The sequence below is a fragment of the Gymnogyps californianus genome, chromosome 1 (genome assembly GCF_018139145.2).
Source record: "Gymnogyps californianus isolate 813 chromosome 1, ASM1813914v2, whole genome shotgun sequence".
Lineage (NCBI taxonomy): Eukaryota > Metazoa > Chordata > Aves > Accipitriformes > Cathartidae > Gymnogyps > Gymnogyps californianus.
In genome coordinates, this window is record NC_059471.1 from 64,731,095 (window position 1) to 64,757,743 (window position 26,649).

Consider the following 26,649-nt stretch of genomic DNA (forward strand, 5'->3'; position numbering starts at 1 on the left):
ATGTTTAGTCCTTTTGGCCTTCCATTGGGAGTAAGATGGACAGAAACACACATGCAGAAGCAGATGTGGAAACTCTATAGAAAATTTGCCACTGAAAAGATTAGTCTGTGGCAGCCAGCCAAAAAGCCACTCGACACTTCACATGCACAGGATTTAACCATCGTGGAACAAGAAGTCACGTTCTTGGTTGATGACCATTATCATGCAACTGGAATTGCCTCCCACCTTACAACCATCACACCATTCCTTTATCAGTGCAGATTCAAAACCCAACACTGCAAAAGTGGCCCCAATTAGGCAGCTGGCTTGATTTTTACAGCTCCTTCCACCACACCAACCCAGGCAGAGACTGACAGCAATAACCAAACTCCAGCAACACCACTTTGCATACAAAGTGAGGCTGGAAGTTTCTTAAGAGACAGAATTTTTGCAAAACAACATGCTCACCTTACAAGTGATGAAGGGCGAGGGAAGAAGGGATTGGTGACTAATACACTGAACCGCCTACCAACCCCATCTTCAGAGACACAACAAAAACAACTGAATTAGCACGTCTGCTCCTACAGCGTACACTAGGCAATACTCAGCTAACTTCTGCCATCCCCAGTGTGTACCTCTACATCTCTAACCTACTTACCTATGAGGAGCTAGTCATTCTAGCTCCTTATAGTCAAGGAGAAGAAACAGGCACTTCCAAGCAACAATTCTTCTGCCCTATTTCATGTTAGGCTCAGATGAATACAAGTTATGAAAGATCTCCAAGTCTGTGAGGTATATGAGTTGGTATTCATTTTAGGAGCAGAGACCGTATACTTTTACACACCTTTACAATTGCTGGGAAGTTTGCTCAGCTGGGATGTCAAAGGCATATTTATCCCTCTTCTAATATATTTCAGTAGTCATTAACAAGGGCAACAAGGTCTGACAAGAAAGAGGAGCTCTTCTAAGTAGAGCTTAATATTCTCACACAACTGCTGACTGAAATGCCATCAATGTTGGTGGACCTATTTCAGGCAGGTAACAGTGAGGGGGGGAAAAAAGTATAATCAGACTTCTGGTTAGATCACCAAGTGAGAACCTGACTGCCCTTCTAGGTATCAATAGCCAATATCAAAGTGCAATAGCTTCTCCTGAGCCACGAGGTTACCTCCATCCACATGCCTGAACACATGTTAGAGTGCTCTCAAAGAGCTTAAAAGCATGCTTTTTCTCTCTCTCACTTTGTAGAAAAAGCCATCTTTTCCAGCAGTTAAATTGAAGAATTATTCATATTAAAAATTTAAATATTCATGGGAACAGGGATAAGGACTCATGTAAGTTGGAGGAAGTCATGTTCACTCTCCCTTTCCATTACAGCTGATATCTAATTATTCCATGAAAACAGCTTCAATAAGAAAGAATGAGAGCACTCTACCAAAGAACGTATGGCTAAGAGCCATTAGGGATGGGGAAAAGAGGACCGAGATTTTTTTTTTCGCCCAGAAAGGTAAGTCCTGGGTCAGTGCTCTAGCCACATAAGTATTGTAGGCAGGGCAGGGGAACAGAAACACTTCATCCAGGCACTCTTTGAAAGACTGATCCCTGCCTCCATCATTGCCAAAAGGGCTTAGGCACCTAATAGCAAAAGAGGTTTCAGATTTACTAAGTCTTTAATGAAGACTGGAGCATTCCTCCATCCTAGAGGAAGACATTTATCTTCCAGAGAGCAGCATGTTTTAAAACACAAGGCTCTCCTCAACTTTCACAGTCAACTACCCCTGCCTGTTTTGCAAACTGACTTTCAGACTGCTTACCAAGGAGACTGAAACACCCCTGGCATTACATACATTCATTTATGCATCTCACCTGGCATCTAAATGCACTGGATGGTCACACACTAAACGTTAGGCTGGCTGCTGCAGCTTTTGGACTTTCAAGTTAGGAGATAGGTCTGAAGACATGCTTCTCACAGAAGAGAGACATGGGGAGTGAAGGGATAGAAAAAGAAAGCAGGGAAGGGCTAAGCGGAACAACCTGGCATGCACGGGAGGGCAATCTTTTCCCTACTGCTTTCTCTTGTTGTCACACCCTCACTTAAAACTCTGAGCATCTGGTGGTAGGATAGAAAAAGATTTTAAAGGATGATTTTCAACTTCTGTCAATGCTTTTCTAGAAATCTTTTGTGTTCTCACCATTGTCAACATGAATCAGTCAGTAAGAGAGGAGTGAGGGAGAGATGAAGCTAGGCAAGAAGTTGCAGACTTCATGTTCCGTGATGAAAAGACACCACCACCCCCTAACCGCCTCAAAACCATTTAGTGAAATGAGCAATACAGCACAAAAAAGCTGCACTGAAGCAGGCTAAAGACTCCTCTAATCCAGTTTCCTCTCTCTTTTGACAGTGGGTCAAAAGCAGCTGCTTAAGCAAGACTATAAAAACCAAGACAAGCATACAGAGATACTTCCCCAAATTCTCATCTAGCTTCTAATGATTTACCTATCAAGGACCTCTGCACTTCACCTCCCTTCATGGAAGCCTTTAGTACCCTGTAGCCTGGAGTTTCACACCTGAACTACAGGGTGCAAGAAGAATGATTTCCTTCTGCTCGTTCTGAACCTGCCACACATTAGCTTAATGCCCCCAATAAAGCTGAAGTCTTACTTCCCATGTACAGTTAAGACTCACAGTCCATACATCATCACATGTTGTCCTTCCTTTACTCTACATATTGAGACACACAGCAACAGGAACTGCAATTCCCCTGTATGGACGTTTCCTCTCTAAAACCTGAGAGCACAATGGAAAGGCTCAAAAACACAGTGCCCAAGCATTTCTATACAACCCTGCAGAACTGGGATGAAAAGCTGTGTACAGCTGGCCAACACTTTTCTGCAGGACCCCTGGGAGAAGAAAAACTATGCTACATGTTACCCGAAAAGGTTTCTAACACTTTGATGGGAAGTCAGCTGCACTGTGTACACGGACTGTGGTAGAGGGAGGGAAAAGAAATTCCCTGTGAGAAGAGAAAAAAGTATCCATAGATGTACAGTGTTTCTCAACAAAGGTCACTATTTTATTCTGGCCATTTATGTAAAGTCTGTTCTTTAGGGCAAAAAAAGAGGAAAAAAAAAAGAGGTATTCTCTTTTTACCTAATTTCCTAATAGGTTCTCAATATTTGACACCGAGAGCTCCTACAATTTATTTTCATTTCAACCAAACCTTTCTCAGTAGGTTTACACGAAGAAGATTTTTTTCCCCTCTGGTTTTCTTGAGGTTTGTTCTGTTCAAGTTTAAAGAGGTTTTTTCCATGAGACCAGGTTAGGATCCTTTTCTCACACTGAAAGAAGAATGAGCTGATGCGTTTTGGGTAGTATTGCTTAGAAAATGCAAGAACAGTTTACTTTCTTAATTTGGTATCTTTTGAAGTATCATTACTGAGTCATTAAACAGCTACATATTTCACTTCAGCTATTCATCTTGTTGCATATAATATTACCCCTGTTCTTTTAGAACTATGTCTCATAGTTCAGAGTTGTTCATACAGTAGCACAAACCAGGTTAAGCCCTTAACCTTTTTGCTTTATGAATTGCACTTAAACAATAATTCAAGCTTCTATACACAAACATTTGGATTAAAAAAAGTAAAATATTTCCATGAATAAAGCCAGAGTCTCCTTATTTTAAAGGCTTTTTTATTCTGTAAGCTTTGGGGTTTTTATATTGCTGTTGTTAGAAACCTCTATTAATGGAGCCTATATTTCCAGACACTGTACATGCACACCAGCACAATGTATTTTTCTGCTAACCACAGGAAATTAACTGAACAGAATTGTGATTATGACTTACCAAATGTATTGCTCCTGTTAGCAACACATAAAAGAACTAAAAAAAAACACAAAACAAAACAACACACACTCCAAAAAAGTGCTTGGAAACAACACTGCAAAAAGAATTTGGAAGACTGAATTTGTGAGAAAAAGCTATTACAACAAAACCTTGTGAAAAGGTGAACTTTCTTATACTACCAGATCACTTACAAACCTTTCATGATGAGGGGGAGCTGAAACCAAAGCACAGCCTTACCAGTTCATCACACATTAGGGATGCGGCTCCCAGCTGACGCTCAAGCCGTAACCAGCAGGTTTTCCTCCAAGCAGAGCAAGCTGTTCCTCATTGCATCACCCCTGAGCACGTTCCTTCACTTCATCTGCAACACACCCTGGTACCTACTCTGCTTGTGACACCCAGCCACCAGCAATCGCCAGGTTCAGTATGCTATCACAGACACACTACACAAAGATGAGAAACTACCTATTTTCTGTGAATAGGTTTTTTTTAAGCCTTAAAAATATTTCTGCAGGAACATTATTTCTGACTGTCTGAATTACAAGTTTAGCTTATCGCTGGTCAAAAACATTTACAGATCTATTTCTGCTCATTAGAGTATTACAGTTGCTATTTTATAATCATTTATGTGTCTTACTGTATTCAGCTATACTCCTTGCCCCTGTGACACCTGTTAAATGTGACCTATGTAACACAAAATGAAAATACATAAATTCAGTCTTAGAAACAGATTTAGGTAAAGAGAAAACAGTCACAATTTAAGATACTCAGAAATGACTATGGCTACACCTGAAACGAGGCAAGTGGGCTCGTCCGACAGCCCTGAAGTCCTGAGCTGTAAGCAAGACTGTTATGGGAAGCCACCAGAGAACCCACTGCAGTGCTCAGGGCCTCCCTCCCTGCCTGAGGCTGGGTTTCCCCCCTAGATGAGTATCAGGGGACAGGATGGGGGCTGGGAGATGATGCAAACCTGGGCCTTTTTCTGTCATCTTCCATGCAGTCAGAAGGTGACTGGGTGTCCATGCCATGAACCCTGGACCTGGAAAATGTCCTGGTCCCATAGTTCAGACATGGGATTTGGAACCAAAAGAGTTGAGTTTAAGCAAATACTTTATAATACCTCCACAGAGAACAATCGAAACATCTTACCCTTTTCTCAGGTACACAATGGAGCTATGATGATCTCTCCAGATAATGTTTATAAAAGTACTCCTAGCCAGCTCGTTAACAACCATGAGCCGAGCTCTCATTAACCTCCTTGGGACTGTAGGCTTGAAACCCACAGCTACGCTTGGCACAGTGGATACTGTCTGAAAGCCAGATTCACAAGTTTAGCAAGGTGCCCTGTCCCTGCTGATTTCAACACCTTCGTCTGCTTGAGCCTTAATACTTACCACTCTACAGTAACCCCCTAAATCTCCTTGAAAACAGCCACTCTTTCTCCAACACAATCCCCCAGCAGACATTTCCTACTGTTTCTTCAATAAACAAACACCCTAGTAATCAAAGCAAAACAATGTCTCAGAGAACGTTATTTGTAGATTTCTTATTTACAAACTGCATCAAATGCATTTCTGAGAAATGCTAGAAAAATAAAAAAAAAAAGTTGCATTTTTAAAACAAACAGGGGCACCTGTAACTTTCTGCTCTGAATTTAGTCTTGAGATGAATTAGCATTTCTTTCTGAAGCTGATATGGATTGTACTGCATACAGAAGCTAGTATTATGTTAAGACACAAAACAAGAGGAAGTATTTTTGTCACATGGGCATCATAAATACTAGCCACATATTACTCCTGGAGGCTAACTGATATTCTGTTGGAAAGCAGAGGCAAAAAGCTTAGTAAACTGTTGGGAAAAGTAATTTTGGTGGTTAAAATTTATCTTCTGAGAACACCAGTTTCAAAACTGGAAGCAGGTCATAAAATAACTTGTGACAGCAGAAAGCATATAGAGTAATTACCTCCTCTGTCTTACTCATATTTTACTTTCTTTCTCAAGCAAGAAACACAGATTGTACTGAATGAATGAGACTGTTCCCAGCTTCACTGGATGCGCCTTGAATCCTCCCCATCTAATAGTTTACTGCAGAAATACAGTGAAGCAAGCCCACATTCATTAGCTCTGCAAGACCAAACAGATGCTAAAGCTTCACTTTAAAGAAAGGCAGCTAAAGAAGGTGAATGCAAAATGCCAAGTTTTACCTACCCTAAGGAACAAGAATATCTGAGACATGCAATGAATCTCAGCTTAGAAAACAGCACTTATTTAATTGTTTTTCAGCCATGAGACCTGCAGTACAAGATGTTACCTTCCCCAAGAAAAAAAAATTGTTAAAACATGAAAAATACTATGCTGTCAGAGCACGCTGTGCTTTCACAGCACTTTTTTCAAAACTTGACACTTTTAAAGAAAATTAGCATCATTTACATGCAATATTGCTAAGTCCAGAGCAAGATGCACCTTCTTCTGTAATTACAAGAGCACTCAGTAAATATTTACACAAACAGAGCTGTACTCTACTGTTTCACCAGTTCTGTTTTTTCCTCCTCTCCCAAGTGCTCTCACACAGGTGTCTTTGTTTTGTTTTGTTTTATGGCTCCCCTGATTTGTTGCCAGTAAATATGTTTATAAGCAACCAATGATGCTTAATTTTCTGAAAAAGGCTCACCAGTACCTCATATAGCATTTTTGAAAAATACATTTTACTTATAGCAATATATCTGACCCCACGACTATATAACTGACACTTATCTTTTTGAAATTGTATTATGTTGCTGGGACTGTTTCTATAAAACAGATTAAAAACCATCTTTGTCACTTAAGATGGGATACTTAAGAGTTTGGCTCTAGTCCCATGATGTTCCACATAGAATTCCCCTAGACTTCAGGGAGGCTTTCCAGTACATAAAGACTTGCGTGTATTTTTCTCCCATTGCCAGCATCCCAGCTCTTTAAAGCTGCTTAGGACATCTCAAATAGGTGTGATGAACACTTCAGGATGTCACATTAAGGAACTATAACTTCCTGTAGGATACCATGCACTAGGTGAGACTTTATAAAGTTAAGATGCTGTTCTAGAAGGACATGCTGTGAAGAACAGAAAAGATCACAGACAACGCACATGAAGAAATACTTTACAAAATACCAGTATTTCCCCCAAGGCATCTGCACCTTTAAAGCCCAAGTTTGCTTCCAAGTGCTAAGGCCCTGACACCGTTGCATATTTCACATATTGTGATTGACCAGGAAATATATTGAAAAGCATTCAGCCAACAGTGCAGCAGCTGCATAGCTAGAGAAGACACAAATCCCTTTTAATTTCACATTTACTGAACAAGTACAATACATCACCAACTAACTAGAGCACAGTCCAGCTCAGGCAAGAATACTTAGCTACGCCAGCTGATCCGCATATGAATATCAGTCTCATTTCAAGTCCTTCTGCTTAAAATAGACTCCACACAGCAAGTTTGACTTCACAAGCCACAGACCTCTGGAAGTTAGATGTTCCATTTATGCCAAGCATATAGGCTCCCTCTGTAGTCAGGGAAGACAGGTTTGTGCCAATCTCCAAGTCTGGCTTTAACCAGCCTTTTCAACACTTAAAAGGCACCTGTATCCTTCCAGTGACTACTTATGGAAGCCAGATTCTTATTCTAAGAGGACTGTTTCGGTAGGCTCCCAATAATGTACCAATGAGGTGTCTACAGACTGGGCCAAACCTCTCAGTTCTACGTAAAGTGCAAGAACACTGGCTAGATGAAAAAAACCACCATATATGTGGAAATCTAAAACAGGAACATGGACCCTTAGGACATACTGGAGACACCTGAGCTGGAATCTGCAACACAGAAGGCTTTAAGCAGCTTCACTCAGAACACCTACATTAAGGTCCCCTAAGACTTTGAAGTCCTGTGCTCATCCTGTGGCCTCAGACAAAGGTATTTCTGCCTTTTAATTATACTCTTTTGCCCATCAGAGCAAAATAGGAGCCCACACAGCTGAATTCCACAAAACCTGTCAGGAAAAACACGGATAAGTGGCCTCCTCTGGAATATCCTCCCTCGGCTTGCAAATAATCCCATCCCATCTGTGCTAAACAATCCTACCAAAACTTTTCTGCAGCAATCACAAGATGCCTGTTTACGAGGAAGAAAAATCAACCAACCAACCTGGGGCACTAATAAAAGGCACAACAGTTTTGACAGCGTCTTCCACTTTGATGCCTCAGCCTCTCCAACTGTCATCAAAAAAGACTCTTCAGTAAAAAAAAAAAAGCCAGATTCAATCCATGTTTGAGACAAGAGACCACAGATACGCTTTCCTATACAGCAGAAATAAGACTTGGGCAAAATCACTTAACCATTTCCATAAAACACATATAAAATAAACCCAACATGAACAGGCTGTAAATGACTGGTTCCTCCACATCACAGCTTTCCAAATTACAGTCCATGGACTACTTTATACTGTATCAGAGGTCCTTATTTCCAGAGCTATTTTTAATTAAAGTACATTGAAAAAATTAATTGAAGTAATTCATTATTACTATTCCAGAAAGGTATTATGTGGTCACAAATGGCCCAAAATGGGACCTAAGACAATCCATGAGAAAGAAGAGAAATGGTTCCAAGCCTCCCTATTAATATCTCGTTGCTGCTATGAAAAATCTTGGAAACCTCTGTCAAATTAAAAGTTACCACATTACAGAAGCAGAGGAAAAGTTTAAGAAAGGTGCCACCATATACACCAAGACAAACACACATACTAGGGAAAAAAAACTCCAGTAGCATCTTATCCAATGAAGAAACAGAATTTCAGACTTAAAAGACAGATGGCAATGCTGTTCATTCTGACAGTTACAGTCATAGCCCCACTATGCTACATCCTGTACTAATATGGGTACCGCTTATTTCCAATGTTTTTCCTAAAGTAAATCACGGAATTTGGACAAGTGTTTCCCGCTCCTGGATTAACTGACAATTACCAAATAGAATTCTTTTTAGCACGGTGCTTTTTTAACTGATGAGACAACACACACATGGACAAAAACACAGCTACACTAATGAGTAATATAAAGCCACTTCACACTCCAATAAAACAATGGGTTTACATGATTTTAAAAATATTTAAAGATTGCAAAGACGAAATTTAACATACAGTTTCAATAAAAGACTTATTTGTCTACTGTTTTGCCATCTTCAGCACAACTTAATAGAACTTTGCCTCCAGAGTGGAATGAAGAAGAGTCGGCTCCTCAAGTAGCCCTTTACAAAATGTATGGCAAAAATGCCTCAAGACAACAAGCGAAAAATCAGTGCCTGATAAAGGGGCTGGGATCTAAAGCAAACTAACAGGAAATACTAAGAACATCTTTAGAGTTAAGATACCTGACTAAGGACAAGATGTATACACTTCATTCCACTTGGGGTGGAGAGTCTGAAGTTGTCTCCTACCCATCAATCCTCAAAAGAGCTCACTATTTCCCAGGTACGTGTTCTAAAGTCCCAGCACCTTCCCCCCTCCCTCCCCCCAACACTTCAGCATTCTGCTTCTCCTATGCTTCATTAAGGAAACATAGCAAGCTGCACTATAACGATATGGAAATTATTAGTAAAATCAATGCAATTATATTCTTTGTCCAAGTAAAAATAAGTAGAATACAAGCCTGAGTCTACATGACCAAAAATATCATGTAAATAGCTCTCAATATGTTTTTTAAAATAGTATGGTTGAAATGTTATCACCTTGTAAAAGCGTCAACAGCCAATCTATGAGTACAAAGAAAATGGAAAACACCTACTTTTCCATTGTGAGCAGTGAGAGGAATAGAAAATGTTGCAGTGTTTTCTCTTAATATGACAACATAGCATCCACATGGCCAGTATGGCAAGTTAAAGCTTGCCATGCTCGTGACCGATGAAGCAGACTCAGGACTTAGGGAATAATTTCAGACTTGCAGAAGGCTCTCTAAATGACCTCTCGCAACGACTCCATCAAACAGCAGCGTGGTATCTAAACATCCTACATAGCTCATTCACAGCACAGACCAGCTCCCTCTGCATTCAGGCACACCAGTTTGACCATGCTCACTCAAGCTGCAAGATCTAAGTCTATTGTTTCCACTTTGTAGCATAGTCAAGTATACATTTATTAAAATAAAAGTCCATCAACTTATTTCCCGAGGGCTGAATTCTAGTTCTACTAAAAATCAGTAACAAAAAAGTCCAGCTATTGCACTACTATCAAGTTCTGACCTTTTTTTTTTTTTTAAATAACAGATGGACTATCTCATGTTACCATATCTTACAAAGCTTTTAGTTTACTGTCACTTGAACATCCATACTAACAGAAAAAAAATTAAGAGAGGACCAGGACTAGAAATCACTTACAGTGCTGAAATACATTGGTGCATTTGATATCTGGAAATCATCCTATTGGCTAACATTCAACAACTGAGTACTATCAATTTATTTATTTAGAACCCACGCAATGTACTATTTATTTAAAAATACACCAGTTATGGTTAAAGTTAAAAGCTTATCTTGACAGCATTTTCATTTGACATTTAAAGATTAAAACGGAACAGCGTAATAAGTTACCTTTCTGTAGATATCCAAAGGAAAGCAATGTTATTCTAGCACTCACTGGCGCATGTTAGAATCTCTTGCTGGTATTTGTGAGAGTAACTGCTAGACTATTGGGATTATAAAGTCATAAGCACTACCCATTTTAAGTTCATGGCCAATTCTCTCAAGTATTCTGTGCCTCAGGATCGTGTGTGTGTGTGTGTGTGTGTGTGTTTCTATTCCTAATGCTCCTCCACATAGTCATTTCTCTATAACTATTGTTAAAGTCATGAACACTAATTCTGTAACTTCACCATTGAGGGAATTATGTACCCTTCCATTAAGTTATACAAGTTTGATTCCAAATTCAAACATAAGCGTTCAAAGTTTTATGCTAGATCAAAACTAATTAGTTGTAAATAATTATAAAGTGACTTTTCATAGTTCACAAACAACTGTTAATATTAAATCACCATCACAAATCTTTATCAATAGTTTCTGTACAAGATTGTTACAACAAAAGCGTACCTTTTCTTTTTGTAATGTTAAAGAGACAGTATTATTTCATTAATTTTGGCAGAAATAATTGCTCAGGACCAAAACTTGTTGTAAAAGATGCAAGTCCACCCTCCTATAAACCTTTCCAAATGTTTATGTTGCACAAACGAATGATGTTACAACACAACCGAGTGCAACTGCCTTACAGGAGAATTTTACCTCCACCTTCCAGATCCAAATCTCATAATTCCCTCGCAAGAAGTCTTTTTTGGGTATCAGTGAAAATTTTTGTTAGACAAGTCACCTGACATTTGGTCTGCCTTTTAAAGTAAACTAAAACCACTCATTGGAGTTTTTGAAAAAAATCAGTATCAGAGAAACTGGTAAAAAGACTACAGAAGAAATTCACACCGTAACTTCTCAATAATTCAAGCACTGGAGAGACCACAATAGTTGAAGCAGTCAACTTGGTGATGTAAAGGGGTTTTGCATTAACCAGAAAACCAATGAGGTTTGCATCCATTTGTCAATTCTATTCTAATTTCTTTTAAATAACACTAAAATGTAGCATTACCAGTTATTGCAAATAACTTTCTATAGCCTCAGTTATCTCCATCAGTAAAGGCAGGCTATGCCAGCATCATTATTGTTTTCTTGTTCTTGAGCAACTGTTCAACACCACTGTCTCCTACGTAAGAGTTAAGCCTCACTCTCCCCCAAAAGACTGTCAGATGTCTTGTTCCATCAGTCTTGTGACTTCTGGTGAGCAAAAGCCTAGACCCAAAGAAAAAAAGTCTTCTGAATTCTCATTCCATACGTTAGTTCGACAATGCTACCCAATTTAATGAGGGGTTAAACTGGACATTAAGACTGTCTTAAACACTGGTTTTAAATAATATACTGCCTGGGAGGACACAACACAAGAGGCAAATCTAAAACTGCTTAGATCTTATTTCATTGACGTGATTTTCCCACTGTTACTGGAATGATTTATTGATTTGTCTTTGACTGAAGAGAAGCAAAGTCCTCCGCCTCAAGTCGCACTTACAGTGTTGTTCTCAGTCTACTTTAAAGTATTTGTGAAACACATTGGGAAACTGAGATCCAATGGAACAATGAGTTTCATACCTTACACTCATCATCACAGCACATATCAAACAAATTTTACTAATTCGAAAGGCTTGGAAAATTCTCCACTGTGCTCTACTGTTTCTAAGAAACTTCTGCTGTTTCTGGTATCAGCAAGTTTGCTATTTTGGCATCACACTAAAGCCCCAGTGCCTCCATTTCTGACCCCTTCAAACAAAAACAAGCTGCTCAACAATGTCTAATCCGTGCGTCATGTAATCCTGCTTAATACTCTAGAAACTCTGGTTAATATTTGGGTAGTTTTTAAATTTAGCAAAGAACATCCTGGCCTACTTCAAAGATACCCTCGCCTTGGGTAGCGTCCCCTAGAAACGTCACCCACGCTCGTTTCAAAGAGGAAAAGCAAACACACATAAACGCATAAGAGAAATAAACAAAAGATAAAATAATAGATCCTGATCTAATGACATAATAAAAACATATAATATTACAAATCAAATGATTGAAACGGGAATGCATTATGCAAGCACCAAACTCACCACTCAAACAATTAAAGAGACATTCTGACTTTCTAACACCACTTTGGCCCCATTTACCAGCACAAGACAGAGCCCTGCGCAAGTACGTCCGACCCCCCACTTCTAGCGAGGGCAGACTCTGCTGCAGAGGTCTGTGGCACAGCCAGCTAAATCACGCAAGCCTTCCTCCCATCGACACAGAGCTATTTATATAAAGTCGGCTATCGCTCCGCCGGAGAAACAGAAAATCCCTTCTTTGAGACATCGTTCGCTTTCTGCAGCATCATTATCTTAAAAGTGGTTCGCACTGCAAACACTACCAAAAACGTCTAAATTAAATTCCATTATAATTCTTCAGTGTACCGTCCTGACTGTCCTTCCTAAGATCTCTCAGACCCTCACTGAAGGACAAATATGTTCCTATTTTGTTTAGGCTGTCAGGCAGACAGTCTCCAATCATTAGCCTCTTGTCAACAGCGATGCTGGGGTAGATTACTAGTGCGTAGTGCTTGTAATGGCAGGTGCATGGCCCTGGGGCTGCCATCTGCCAGGAAGGAAGTGTTCTCCTCTAGGATGCTGAAGAGATTGACAAATAATGTAAACAAAACACTGAATCATTCCTAATCTATGGAATCAAGCTATTGCATTACTCTTCTGCAATGTAGATGTTGCCATCAGAGGTGGGGGCTTAGGTCTTGGGCTTGGGTTGGTTTTTTTCCTCTTAACTATTTCTGTGATTAAAAACACACTCTAAAATAACTTTTATTTAACTGAGACAAGCAAATCTGGATTTGAAAACAAACAAAAAACCACCCTAGTATCAAAGATGTTTATTTTGGAAAGTATTTCCCCACTGTTAACTTGTAACGTACCTCTTTCCAGTGTATTGCCCTTCACTGTGCGCAAGAACTGGATTTTTTTAATAACCATTTTTGATACACCTATACACAATTTTGGGCCATCATCACTGATTAAAAAAAAAGAGAACATCTGTTTTGAAAAAATTTTTTTGAAAATAAAAAAAACCTGGATAGTAACAGAACTCTGAGTATTGTCTTTGGTCTTTTAAATCGATTTCCAAAGTGATTTATCATGGTCAGATTGAACATCTTTCCTAAACAGTGCTGGTTTAGTGACGCATTTTTCACCTCAGCTACCAAGCAATGGCATAACTCCATGCCAATGTGCATGCACTTACCAGACTAGTCGCTGTGATCATACCTATTCTTCAGGGAAGTTATTCGTTACTGTTTCAGTGGCAACACAGAGGAGATTACACACTACTGCTGTCTTTGAGTGAGCCTCAAATGTTACTATATGTGTTAGCACTTTAATACTCCGTGAAGTGTATTTTTTAGATGAGCCTCTGTAAAGACGTAAGCAATCTTTACATTGATTTCTCTGTGGTTTGGATCAGGCTTATAATACCTAAGCCTTAAAAGCTTGCTTTAAATGCAAACACTTAAAACCCTACAACTAAGGGATTCATCCTACCTAAATTAGTGTGGAAACTGCAAACACCATCTAAACCAGTAATCCTGCTTTCCGCTACAGCTGACAGAGATGCAAGGGAAAACTTGTGCTACTTTGTAACTTGCATTTAAAAGACGTGGGAGCAGTCACCCTTGCTGGCTCTGTTTACTGCTGCTGGTTCTCAAGAGCGCCTGGCGGACTGACTAACCCAAGATGCCCACATGCTGGACAGCTAAAGGCAGTTGAGAAAAACACAAGTGTAAAAAAACAAGAAAAGTTTTCCTTTGGAAAGGCTGCGGGAGGAAAACCAGCCTTTTCAACAGCTGGCAGCAAGGGGACTACTCAGCTCAACTTGGCTTTTCGAGGCTGCCACTCTTGACCCCCTACACACATATGCACAAAAACTTTAAAAATAACTACACGCCAGACAACAGACACACAAACAAAACATATCTGAACTTTGGGGTCACTACACTATCTTCTAAAAACTCAAGGGATGCTATTGATTTCCATGTATACACAGATTGCTTCTAAGCAAACATTGTTAAGAAACTACAACAAAAAAACAGAGTTGTGAAACCCTCATAATTACACGTCCCAATTTATCAAATCAGTTGCTATACTCACTTTAAATTGCTATTATACACACTGCACCAACATAACATTAAAACTTCCACAAACTCTGCTGAAGTATATCATGACTAATACACAACACACCTAGACACAAAGAGAAAACATATGGATGACCAGTATAAAAGCATACTATACCTCAACAAATTGGGAAAAAAAAGACCCCAGATAGAGCCATTTCTTTGTGTTTATTACTTTAAAAAGAAACGTATTAATGGTGCTTTAGAAAAAATCTGATATAAACAGAAAATACCTGGATGTACCTATGTTGCCATTTAACTGCTGAATAGGGAGGAAAGTTAGATTACACACACTAACTCTAGCTTAATTTTTCTGTGGATGCTTGCTGTGTTTCAACTTTTAAACCACTTCAGCATTCCAATGTAATTAATGCTATTTAAAAATTATAGTAAATCAAGTGTAAAGAAACCCATGTTATTCATTCCTTATTAAAAAAAAAAAAAACCAAACAACCCACCATATAAAACATGTCCTAATACTCTTTCTGTTCAAACATTCCTTTATCCATTTTACTTACAAGCAAACGTTAGTCTCTGTAGCTATCTTGAAAGAAATCAAGTAATCAGAAGCAATCATCAACCTAAGCATTTCCTCTGCCTTGAGCAATGACTGTACTGGTTCATTTTAGAACAAACCCACCATTCAACTTGCTCTGTAACAATTTATCTTAAATGACTCAAAGTAACCATGACATTCTTTCTATGAGCAGTACAGCTAAACATAATTTAAAGTATAAAGCAAAAATAAAAGTCTAATAAATGTTACGCATTTTAATATTCTATCTGCTTGTAAAAAGCTGACATCCGTATAATCAACATAATTTAAAATATCAAAGTCTTCATTTAATCTTAGATAACTTCAGTTTACATTTTGTGTTTCACGAGTGGCACTGCTAGGTTCAGACCTAACCATTTTGGTTTGGTCAGCTGTAAAATGCAATCTGAGAGACAAGTGAGTTTCTAGAGGTTGTAAAAGAAAACCTCAAATTTTTAATTCTAAGCGTAAGAGGTTAAAAAAAAATCAACTATGTAAGGTATTAAAAGTAGTTCAGTTCTTTCTGCTGTTAATTTTGATGTTCTCAGAGAACTTATCAGTAAGAGAAACCACTACAACTAATTTATTCAAAAAAAGACTTTAGAAGATGTATAGATTTCTAACACAGCATATAGTTATTTTAATACTTTTAAGTCATTTTAAAATGAATACAAGCTTTGTTAAAGAGACAATTAAACATTATCATGCTGCTCTGAGAACCAAAACTTTATGGCAGTTGGCATATTGGGGGGGAACTTAATATAATTCATTGTGCAAAGTAATCCCAAAGAAAAAGGAAACAAGGGTTATTTCTTCAATTATCTAAAATGCCATTAGAAAGACACAGGAAGAGATTTCTTAAGATAGGCTTTTTATTGTTTAGGTGCAATCATAAAACCCTCACAAAAGTAAAAGCTAATTGACAAGGTGGGGGTGGGGGGTCATTATTATCAAAAATCACCTTACTACAATCTTAAGTAGATGCATTACAGATGATGACTTCTTTAAATAAATCAAGACAAAAGAAACTAACACAGGAGGAAAACAACCCTCAGGTTTTGTCGCACCATTACACATAGTATCTGTTCAATTTTAGAAAACTAGACCAACTACTAGAAACATTTACAAGTTACAGAGCATTCTGTTAATGGAAAACAAAATTAAAGATAACCCACCCAAGTCTGGTGTTTTCAATTAAGCAAAATTCCCTATTACACACCCACTAAATTTAATGGGAATTTTACTTAAGAATTTCATTACACACAAAGGGTGAAATCTTAACCCCACCAAAACAGAGAGAAAAACCCCATTTGACTTCAACAGAACTAAGGTCCACCATAAAAAGTCACATCTTTATTGGCTGTAACCTGTCATAAATATCCTGGAATAAGGAATTTACACTATATGAGAAAAATGAGTGTAAATGTCTCCATAAATAATGAAAACCATATACAGTTCATACATTTTTAAGCAAAAAAGCGGTCATAATTTAAGAACAAATGCTAATTATCAGCAAGTAACAAGTTTTAACCAACCAGTAACAGTATTATTTTATTTACATATCAGATGAAGGCAAGTGTTTCTCCAATTCTTAAATATTTGCACACTTTCAGAACACAGTAAAACCAAACGAACCGATAATTTCAAGCAACCTTTTAATTTTTCTGTTTTGACAGCAGCTGTGGATGCACTTGCCACGACAGGATAATATGGATGGAGATTTCCAAAAGCACAGCACTCTCTACAGCAGCAGAGGCAAGTTACTGATAGCAGAGAGACAAGCTACACGTGAAAACCAGCCACCTTTAAATGATACAAGTAATTTCCCTTAAAACACTTACCCACAGGAAAACACATCTACTGCTACAGACCTTCAGGAAGAATCCAAACTGGGGTTTTTTTACATGTATTTTACACAAATCGAAATACTAATTTACTGAGAAGGTAACTACAAGGAGCCTGTTTGTATACCCTGTATCTCTGAGATTCTCCTGTTCTAAGTATTAAATATGTGTGGATTCTCCATTGTTTTAAAATTGCTAGAAACCTCTCTTGGTTTTTGCAGAAGTAAAGCTCCTCACTTTGCTAATATAGTTAAAAACAAAATTTGAAAAAGGTGCAAACAACTAAGTAAACAATGCTGATCATATATAAGCTATCTCTTGTGCAAACCATTAATTTTTACAAAATTAGATTCTCTCAAATCTACCTGAATTACTACTGTGTTAAAATAATCTTGCTTACACTCAAAATACAGTTTTCTTTAAATTGCATGTGTTTCTCTGTAAAACATGAAATTCTTAGTAGTCTCCCAATCACAATGTTTGAAATTCAAATACACTGGCACAATACTTGGTGATCTTTTTAAACAGTGCAGGCAGAAGTCCTTCTGTAAACAAACTTCGGTGTGAAATCCCAACGAAAACCAAAACAGAAACTAGGAAATGTGCAAAAGTTGGACTTACACTGATAAAAGTCCTTTGTGATACATTTCTCCTTCCCCATGCTATGACTTTTCCAGTTTGCCTGCCACAAGTGCAATTAACCTGAAACCCCGTTTTTGGTACCCAACCCTGCAGGCTGCTGACTGATGATGCTCATGTGAGGTTTTTCCTTACCGCCTTGGCCTGATATTGGCTACATTAATCCCCGAGCCCCGCAACCCTGAGTGCGCCCAGCAGGCGTGCACGCTTCTCAGGGAAGCAGGGTGGTGGAGAAGACAGCCTTGCCTCCTACAGAGAGAGTAAATCTCAACGAGCCTCCCCGCACCACTTCTCGATGTGGTCTGCGTTTAAAAGCTTACGGGAAAGAGGAAAAACAAATACGCATGCAGATTAAATATTAAAATAAGGCAAACCACCCTTTGACAAATATATAGCAGAACGGAACCCTCTCCTCTGTACGCCATGTACCAAATTAACATGGCTATGTTTATTGCATTCTCCTTTTGTTTACTGGATGGGAAGGACAGCAGTCGGCTCCCCCTGCTTATCTGACCGACCGGCTCTTTCATTCCCCCTTTTCTCCTGGATGGTGACCGTGCTCCCATCCACTCCAGGTTTTCTCAGTAACTGGTGCCCGTTCCCCTCCCCCTGCATCCCTTCCCCCCCACCCCCCGCTCCCGCTCCCGGCCGCCTTAGGGTCAGCAGTTTGGGGAATGTCGTGGAAATAGCTCTTTCCCAACATGGGGCTTGGTTTGCAGTTGGGGCTGTAGGTGGCTCACGAAAAACTCCTCGTTTCTGTGAAAAGTCACTTTGCAAAGCAAGGGGCGCGACAGTTTGTTGGTGGCCGGGACCGCAATCCCACGGCTGGGCAAGGAGAGAGGTTAACTGCAGCATCCGCACCGGTCTAGGTCAAGCCACAGGGATCCTGAAAACGACCCCAGCAAAACTACAAGCAACAGACAAATAACGCTCTGCCCTCAACCCTTCCAGTCATTCAGAATAAGCGTTCATCCTTTCAAACTCTGACATTTCATTGAACAATCCTCTCGTCTTAATTAGGCGCAAAGCTTGCTCCGCAAACGGTGGATCTCTCATCTTTTCCATCTTCCTGTACTTCCTATCAAAAGAGAAAATATTTTCTTCTTCAAAATCAACTACCTACTAAGAAAACAGAAGAAAAAATAACTGCAAGTGGCTCTTACAAACTGTCGCTGTTTGCTTATTATTGATGACCTCTATCAGCACTGTGAATACAGAAGCAATACCTGTTCACCTCCAAGCAACTACTTTTCCGTGGTACGTCATTTCACCAAGCTAGGCCCGTAAACATGTATTACAGCTATACATGCATACAGGTTTAAAGTACCATGTCTCACATAAATTCAAGAGCAAAGAGAATCCCTATGGTATCTCACTCATCAGTAACTTTTAATCCTTGATAGACTGGCTGTTCTGTGCCCTCCTCAACCAGCCCCCAGTTGTGTACAAATTCTCACTTGCTAAGAGGAGGCGGGTTGCTATTTGGGGGGCAGGGGGGTCTGTATTTCTTTGTTTCTTCCCCCCCCCCAACAGCATAACTAGCACCTCAACAAAGGAACAGCTACATAATTAAAACCTAAATTCTCTCTCACCTTAAGTTTCAGATTTCTTCAGTTTGCTTTTGTCTTTGAACACCCAGCATTTGCAATCCATATAAAAGCAAGCCAACCAACTGGTCATTCGTGCTGGGACTGAGCTGCCAGCTGGAACACAGTTACACGCCACCATAGGGTGGGCCTTTAAGTAAAATGTGCAATACAACACGCAACAGCTCATGCATATAGCGACTCCTGGAAAGAATTTTTTTTTTTTTTAATTCACATTCCATGCTCACCATGATTTACTGTTAAACTTTTGCAAGAGATAAGACATTTCAAAACCAAGACATTAAATTTATCCTTCTCATTTTGGTATGACTGACCTTCCCAGCTAGAGAGCCAAGGATTTTTTTGTAATCTGACGTCCTTAGTCCAACAATCCTGTTTTTTAACTCAATCATTTTACATTTTTAAATAGTATTTAGAAGCTGCATTAACATAAACTATTTTGGTCACATTTTCCAAACACTTTCCAAAATCTTACGTAAGAAAACTCTGAAGTACAGCTCAAACATAGTAACTGTGTAAACAGTTTCTATTGGGGTACCCAGAAGTATACACTCACAATAATAGCACAGTAGAATTCAAACGTGAAGAAATATCCCAAAATTAAACTTTTTCTCATACAGAAAGCCAGCGAGTTCCTCCAAGACTGTTTATTACAGGACGTGTCGGGGGAAGAGAGATTTTTAAGAAAGCAAGGAGGGACAGCGCTCTACTCAACAAAACACAACCCCGCAGTGAGAAGCAAACACTATGCACAAAAACGCGTGGCAGGCACTGTCAGACATAGCTACTCACCTTTCACAGCACTCGCTTCTTTCAGGTTGTGAGACAGAAAGTCTATGCTGGCATAGGCGCTCATCTCCACTCCGTTGATGCCTCCATTCAGGACGTGCCTGGCTTTTGACCTGGCTTTGTCACAGTTTGCCAGGGTCCCATCCACCACATCGATGGCGATGTAGTTGAGGCCGTTCTGGAAGCCAGCTGAGGTCTCCCGGCACATGGGGCTGCTACCCTGCTCCTCCTCCAGGCCTTCACTTTTCCTGAGGGACACGTTCTCCACCGAGGCCGAGTTGTGCCGTTTGGGGTTGTGCGCGAAGGAGGGGGACACGGGGGTCACAGTGGTGGTGGAGGAGAAAGTTTCCGAGCTGTGCCTCCTGCGCCCCTGGGGATCCGCCCGGATGACCTTGGCCCCTCGGTTCGGGTCTGGGGGAGGGCTGGAGAGAATGAAAGCCTCCACCCCAGAGAGGGTGAGCCTCTTCACCCCAGCCGCGGGGCTGTTGACCCGGGCACTTTCTGGCTTCTGAACGATGGGTTGGGGTGGGGTGGTGGCCATGCCAAAGGTCATCTCAGTGTAATCCCCACCATCAGACGGGCTGGAGGAACAAGCCACCCCCACAGCCGCCTTCAGGTAGCGCCCGTCGGGCTGGCTGGTGCTGGAGGAAGAGCCTGGTGAGAGCGCTTCCAGGGATCCCACCGAGACCGTGCCCGACTGGGAGGGCGACTGTGACCCAAAGTCAATGTTCATGTAGTCAGAGAGAGGGGAGCGCCTCTGCCCTGTGCCCGACCCCAGCGAAGAGGCTGGGCTGTCAGCGGGCAGCGAGGGGGGAGAATAGACAGCAGCATCCCCAAAGTCGATGTTGATGTATTCACCGGGGCTCTTGGGCTCGGGCGGCAGAGGGTGCTCGTTCATGCTGGGCAGCATCGTCCGCAAGGTCTCCAAAGAGAGGCGGCTGGGCCGGGCCGCCCGCTGGCACCGCTGGCTCAGGAAGCTCTCGGTCCGGCTGTGCCGCAGGGGCGAAGGCACCGTGTGGCTGGAGGGGGCGAAGGTGCCGGCGGGCGACTGGCCCGCTCCGCACACCGCCTCCTCCGGGATCATCCTCCCCGGGGAGTTCATGAAGACGTACTGGTCGCTGTCCTTTGCCAGGCCCTGGCTCTTGTAGGAGCGGGGTAAGGAGCTGTATGAATAGCAGCCGGGCTTGGGGGGCTCGCTGGACCCGTGCCCTGAAGGGGCAAAAAAGAAGTCTGGGGGGGTGAGGGAGGGAGCCTGGGGCCCATGCTGTGGGTCCCGAGGGGACATATTGATATAGTCGCCGTTACTCAGCCTCCCGTCCGAGCTCTCCACAGACAGCTTGGAGCCGCACCACATCCGCATGTACCCGCTATCGTCAGGGGAGCTCTCCCCGGGTGAGCTGGCCTTGTAGATGCTCCTGTTCCCGGGGGACCCGCCACCCACCCCCGCCCGGGGCTGCAGGATCTGCTTGGGGGCAGACACGCTGGTGGGGCTCATGGGCATGTAGTCATCGCTGCCCCGGCTTCCCTGCCCTAAGGCTGCGGCCACGCCGGGGGTCATGGGCATGTAGCCGTCGTCATCTCCCCCCCCGCCTCCTCCTCCTCCTCCTCCCCCCCTGCCGGCGGCCCCAGGTTGGTGCTGCTGCTGCCGGAGCTGCGGTGCGAGCCGATCTCGATGTCCCCGTAGTCCTCGGGGTAGGGGGTGTAGGTCACTTTGGGGGAAGCCCCGGCTTGGCAGGAGGGGAAGAGGCGGCCGGCGCTGCCGGCGAAAGTGGCGCGCATCAGCGTGTACTCGTCGAGGGAGGCGGAGGAGACCTGCGGCGGGGCGGGCCGCTGCCGGCACGGGGTGGTCAGGGAGTAGGTCCGCTTCCGATGGCCCCTGTCGGCCGCGGCGTCGGGGCAGGGCCGGTAGCAGAGGCGGCCGCTCGGGGGCCGCTCCATCGCCATGTAGCCGTAGAGGTCGGTGCCGCCCCCGGGGTCCCGCACCGGGGGGGTCTCGGCCACCGACTCGGGGGTGTTGCTGCGGTTGCTGGCGGTGGAGGAGGAGGAGAAGGGCCGCAGGTCGCCGCCCGGGCTGGAGCCGTACTCGTCGAAGGACATGAAGCCGGCGTCGCTGGGGGAGCCGGAGACGGAGGCGCTGCCGCTGGACGGGCGCTGCGGGTGATGCGGGTGGGCAGGCTCGGAGCCGAGGCCGCTGCTGGAGGAGAGGCTGATGGGGCTGGTGGCGGAGGGGGGCGAGTGGGAGGCGGGCATGGACATGGAGCGGCTGCTCTGCAAGCCGCCGCCGCCGGCCAGCACTGGCAGCAGCTTCCCCGCCTGTCGGCCCCCGCCGCCGCTGCTAAGCGTGTGCGAGCGGCTGAGGGGGGTCCGCACGGGGCCCGGGCTCATGGGGCTGCCGGCCACCGAGCCCACCCGGCAGCCGTCGCCCTCGCTGGCCGTCCGCACCCGGCACGGCGTGCACTTGGTGCCGGCGCCGGCGGCGAGGCTGTCGGTGCGGGAGCGGCGGAGGAGGCCGGTCTGGCTGGGAGGCAGGTTGACCAGGTGATGGTGCCGGCGGCCGGGCACGGTGATGGGGTGGGTGGCAGAGGCGCCGCTGCCGCCGGGCCCGGCGGCCCCCCCGGAGGAGGAGGAGGACGACGACTGGCTCTTGCTGCGGGGCCGGAACTCGTACAGCTCCTTCAGCGCCTTCATGGCCTCCAGGATGGTCTCGTGGATGTTCTGGGCCACCACCGAGTCGTCCGCCTGCATCCAGAGCTCGCCGGGGCCGGTGGCCGCCGAGCGCCCCACCTCGATGAAGAAGAAGCTGTCGGAGTGGCCGCAGCGGCGGATGTTCATCAGCTGCAGCGTGACCGAGGGCAGCTCGCAGTTGAGGCGCACGAAGCCAATGGTGCGGGCCGAGAGGCAGAGCCGGTGGACCCCAGTGAGGTTTTTGCTCTGCCCCAAGCCCTTAGGCTTCAGCGTCACCTGCCAGACCTCCCGGTAGGCAGCGGCGGCCGGGGTGATCAGCCCGTAGTTGAGGTCCTCGCCGGCGGCGGCCAGGGAGGCGGCGGCCGCGCTGCAGGAGGTGGAGAAGGGGGAGGCGAGGTGGCGGTGGGGGGACCCCTGGCAGGCCGCCTTGCCCTCGTTGAGCAGGTCGGTGAAAGCCCGGTACCAGCCCTCCTGCTCCTGCTCGTTCTCGGCCGCCACGGCGAAGTACTCGTCCTTGGTGTAGAGGGCGATGAGGTACTTGTGCTTGGCGTCCGCCCGCTTGTTGATGTTGAGGCAGGAGTCCAGGGCGATCACCCGCTTGGGCGCCCCGGACTTGTTCCTCCATTTCTTCTCGCTCTCGTAGTACTCCAGCCGGGCGCCCCCCGCGCCCGCCGCCTCCTCCCCGCCGCCCGGGCCCCGCAGCACGAAGAAGCGCTTGTGGCCGTGCTTCTGCTTGCGCAGGTACCCGCACTTCCTCACGCCCTGGTTGTTGTTGTTGTTGTTGTTCAGGTTGGGGCCGGGCGGGGAGCTCAGGGGGGCAGCAGCCCCAGCACGGCGGGGCTCGCCATCCCCGACCCCGCGGCGGGAGCGCCGCCCGGCTCCTCTCGCTGCTGCCGCCGCCGCCGCCGCCGCCGAGCGCCGCGGCAAAAAGAGAGGGAGGGGAGAAGCGGGTAAAATAAAGTTATTCCTCCGCAGGGAGAGCGCGGCTGCCCGGAGCCGCAGCGGGGTCCTCCGCCGTCGCCTCTAGGCAGCGGGTGCTGCCGGCGGCCGCCCGGCGTCCTCCCCGGCTCGGGTACCGGCGGCGCCGCTGCCGCTCCCCGGCCGCTGCTGCCGCTGCTGGTGCCGCCGCGGCTGCTGCCGGCGCCGGCGGGAGTTTCGCCGTAAGTAACACATCGCGCACCGAGTGCCCCAACTAAAGAGCAAAACAACACGTGACCGCCGCCTTACCGAGACGCTCACACACCGAGACGGGGCGGAGCGCGGCCGCCGGCGGCACCGCCCCGCATTGGCCGCCGCGCCGCGCGAAGGACGGCTCCGCCCGCCAATGGGACGGCGGGGCGGGCCCTCGGGTGCGAGGCGGCGCGGCGCCGCTGGGCGACGGGAGCCTCGCCCCCCACCCTCCTCCCACCCCTCCGCGGCGGGCGCGTTCCCGCCCACAGCCTCCGGCTCCCCTCAGGCGCAGCGGGACCCGCCTCCCCCCCCTCCCCCTAGCCCCCCCCCCTCCCCCCGCCGCTGCTCTCCGCGCACACAGCCCGGAGCGTGCCGGGGGCGCGGGCACGGTGCGGAGAGCCCGTACACCCGGCGAGCCCCGGTGCTGTCCCTCGCCATCCATCGTAGACCCGGGCGGGCGGGACACGGGGCCGGAGGGGGCACCGGCGTAGCTCGCCGCGGCCATCAGGTGCTGCCGACCCGCCTGCCGCGGGCCCCCCGCCCCCGGAGCGGAGCTTCCGGGCGTGCGTGTGCGCCAGCCTCCCCCCCGCGCACCCACACACACGCGTGTGTGCGTCAGCCCTCCTCGCACACGCACGCACGGCGGCTCCCACCCCCCTCCACCAGCCCCCTCCGCCGCACGCGCACTCCTCCACCTGGTGTGTCAGCCCGCGCCCACGCGGCACGGCGTGCGTGGCCGCCCCCACGGCCCCCCCACCTCACGCGCCACCATTTCGCTCCCCCGCCCCGAAACACTCGGGGAGTCGCCGTCCCCCACCCGCTGCTGCCGCCGCTCCCGCCCCCCCGCAGCGGCTATTGACGTGCGGCGAGGAAATGCCACCTGGGGGGGGGTGGGTGGGCGCTGTTACTCGGTTTTAATTAAATCATTTATCCGGGCGTTTCGCGTTAGCGGTGAATAAGGGCAGCGTCCGCGTTTCCTCTGGAAACGAACCCGGCTCCGCCGGGGGATCACGGCAATCAAGCAACGAGCGGCGGAGGGGGGAGCGCGGCCCCCAGCCTTCCCCCACCGCCGAGCTGCCCGCTCCCCCCCCGCCGGCACCCGCGCTCCTTTACGCGGCGTGCGGGGTCTCCGCGGGTCCCTCCCGCGGGGCGGGGGCTCGCCGTGCGGGGCGCGAGGCGTCTCGCTTGTTTACCGGGGACCCGCACGTTAGTCACCGGGCCGGCCGTGCCCGCCGCGCCCGGGGATCAACGGGCGCCTTTCTCTCCCTGCCGCCGGAGGGAGGTGAATGGCGGAGGGGAGGGGGCGCGACTCGCCGCCGCGGGGGGGGGGGGACGGCGGGCGTGCTCCGGCGGCGGGCGGGGAAGGGGCCCCGGCCGGGGTGGTCGGCGGGAGGGGGGGGGGGGGGGCTCGCCAGTCCCCATTTTTTTGTGTGCGGCGGGAGCGGGGGAAGGAAGGGGGAGCGCAGGGGGCCCGGGAGGGGGCTGCGGGGCAGGGATGCCCGGCTACCGCCCCTCGGTGAGGGCAGTCGCGGCTCCTCACGAAGCGTGCGGCGCTGAGCGCAGCGTGGTGCGGGGAGGGCGGCAATAATAAAAGTCGGGGGATGAAAGGAAAAGGCTGTGCTGAAAACGTCCAGCCCAGCCTGTTCCTAGTCGCAGCCCCATCCCCTCCCGCCCCGAGAGCGGCTTGGGGAAGCCTCCCTTTGCACATGCCCGGGAGGAAAAGTGAGGCTGGGGTCACGCAAACATCCATCCCCCCTTTCCTTTCTCTCCCCTGAATGCCGTCGGGACATGCTTTCATTTGTCGGCCTGCGACGAAGCTGAAGCAGCCGGCTTTGCGTGTAAAGCGGGGGGGGGGGGGGGGGGGGGGGGGGGGGGGGAGAAAAAAAAGACGACGGTGATGCGGAGCCTCCAGCTGCCGCCGTGCGGGGCCGGGGCCGGGGCCGGGGGCTCCCCGTGTTCCCGGCGGAGGCGGCGGGGCCGCCCGCAGCCCGCACGTTTCGCTGCCGCTGCCCGGCTCCGCTCCGCTCTCTCCTGCCCGAAATTCTCCGCGGTTTGGGTCATAATAACCCATTTAGAAATCAACAGCTGTAACTGGGAGGGAGGGAGGGGGCGTGATTGGAAAAGACCACTTCACTGTAAATACCGGTACGCTGCAATAAAGCAACTTTTGAAGAAAGACCTCTCCCTTCGTCTTACGGGGAAATCTTAACATTTACATACAAGGTAGTAGTTACCTGGGGTTTTTTGGTTTGTTTTTTTTTAAGGGGGGGCGGGGGGAGAGAAGTAATTGGAGATCTGAGGCACCGACCTCTCCTCAGGAGCAAGAAAAGAGCGCCTGCAACGTGCAGCTGATTCCGTGCGTAACCTTGGGCAAGGTACCTGTGACCTTTCTGTACCTGTGCGACTCCTCGCAGAAGACGATGCTTAACAATCTTTACTGTCCTGGTGATGTTCTTTGATTTATGTATCTGGAAAAATGCATAGAATAGGTAATTGTAAATTTACGTTATATGTAATGGTTGCATAACAGATCTCAGTGAGGAAAGTTTCATATGAAAACTCAGGAATAGCGGTTTTTCTGCCTATGACTAACTGGCCAGACTATCTGCTGTACTCAGACTACTGAAGACATAAGGGGAGTTAGTTATCTGAACAATTTCTTGCCACTCTGAGCGATCTGGGCCCATAAACACCAAGAGGAGCCTTTTGTCTGGAAACCCCTTGGAAATTTGGAAAGATTTTTCCAGATATTT

General features: G+C 46.4%; 1 protein-coding gene across 1 annotated transcript in view; it reads right to left on the reverse strand.

The window, feature by feature from the left end:
• The window catches only part of IRS2 (insulin receptor substrate 2), a 29,285-nt gene extending 5,663 nt beyond the window's left edge, over positions 1–23,622 (reverse strand). Inside the window, 3 exon segments of the mRNA XM_050905923.1 lie at positions 20,045–21,638; positions 21,641–23,538; positions 23,541–23,622. Coding sequence (XP_050761880.1) covers positions 20,045–21,638; positions 21,641–23,538; positions 23,541–23,574 — 3,526 coding nt within the window. The 5' untranslated portion in view covers positions 23,575–23,622.
• Between the last annotated feature and the right edge of the window lie 3,027 nt (positions 23,623–26,649).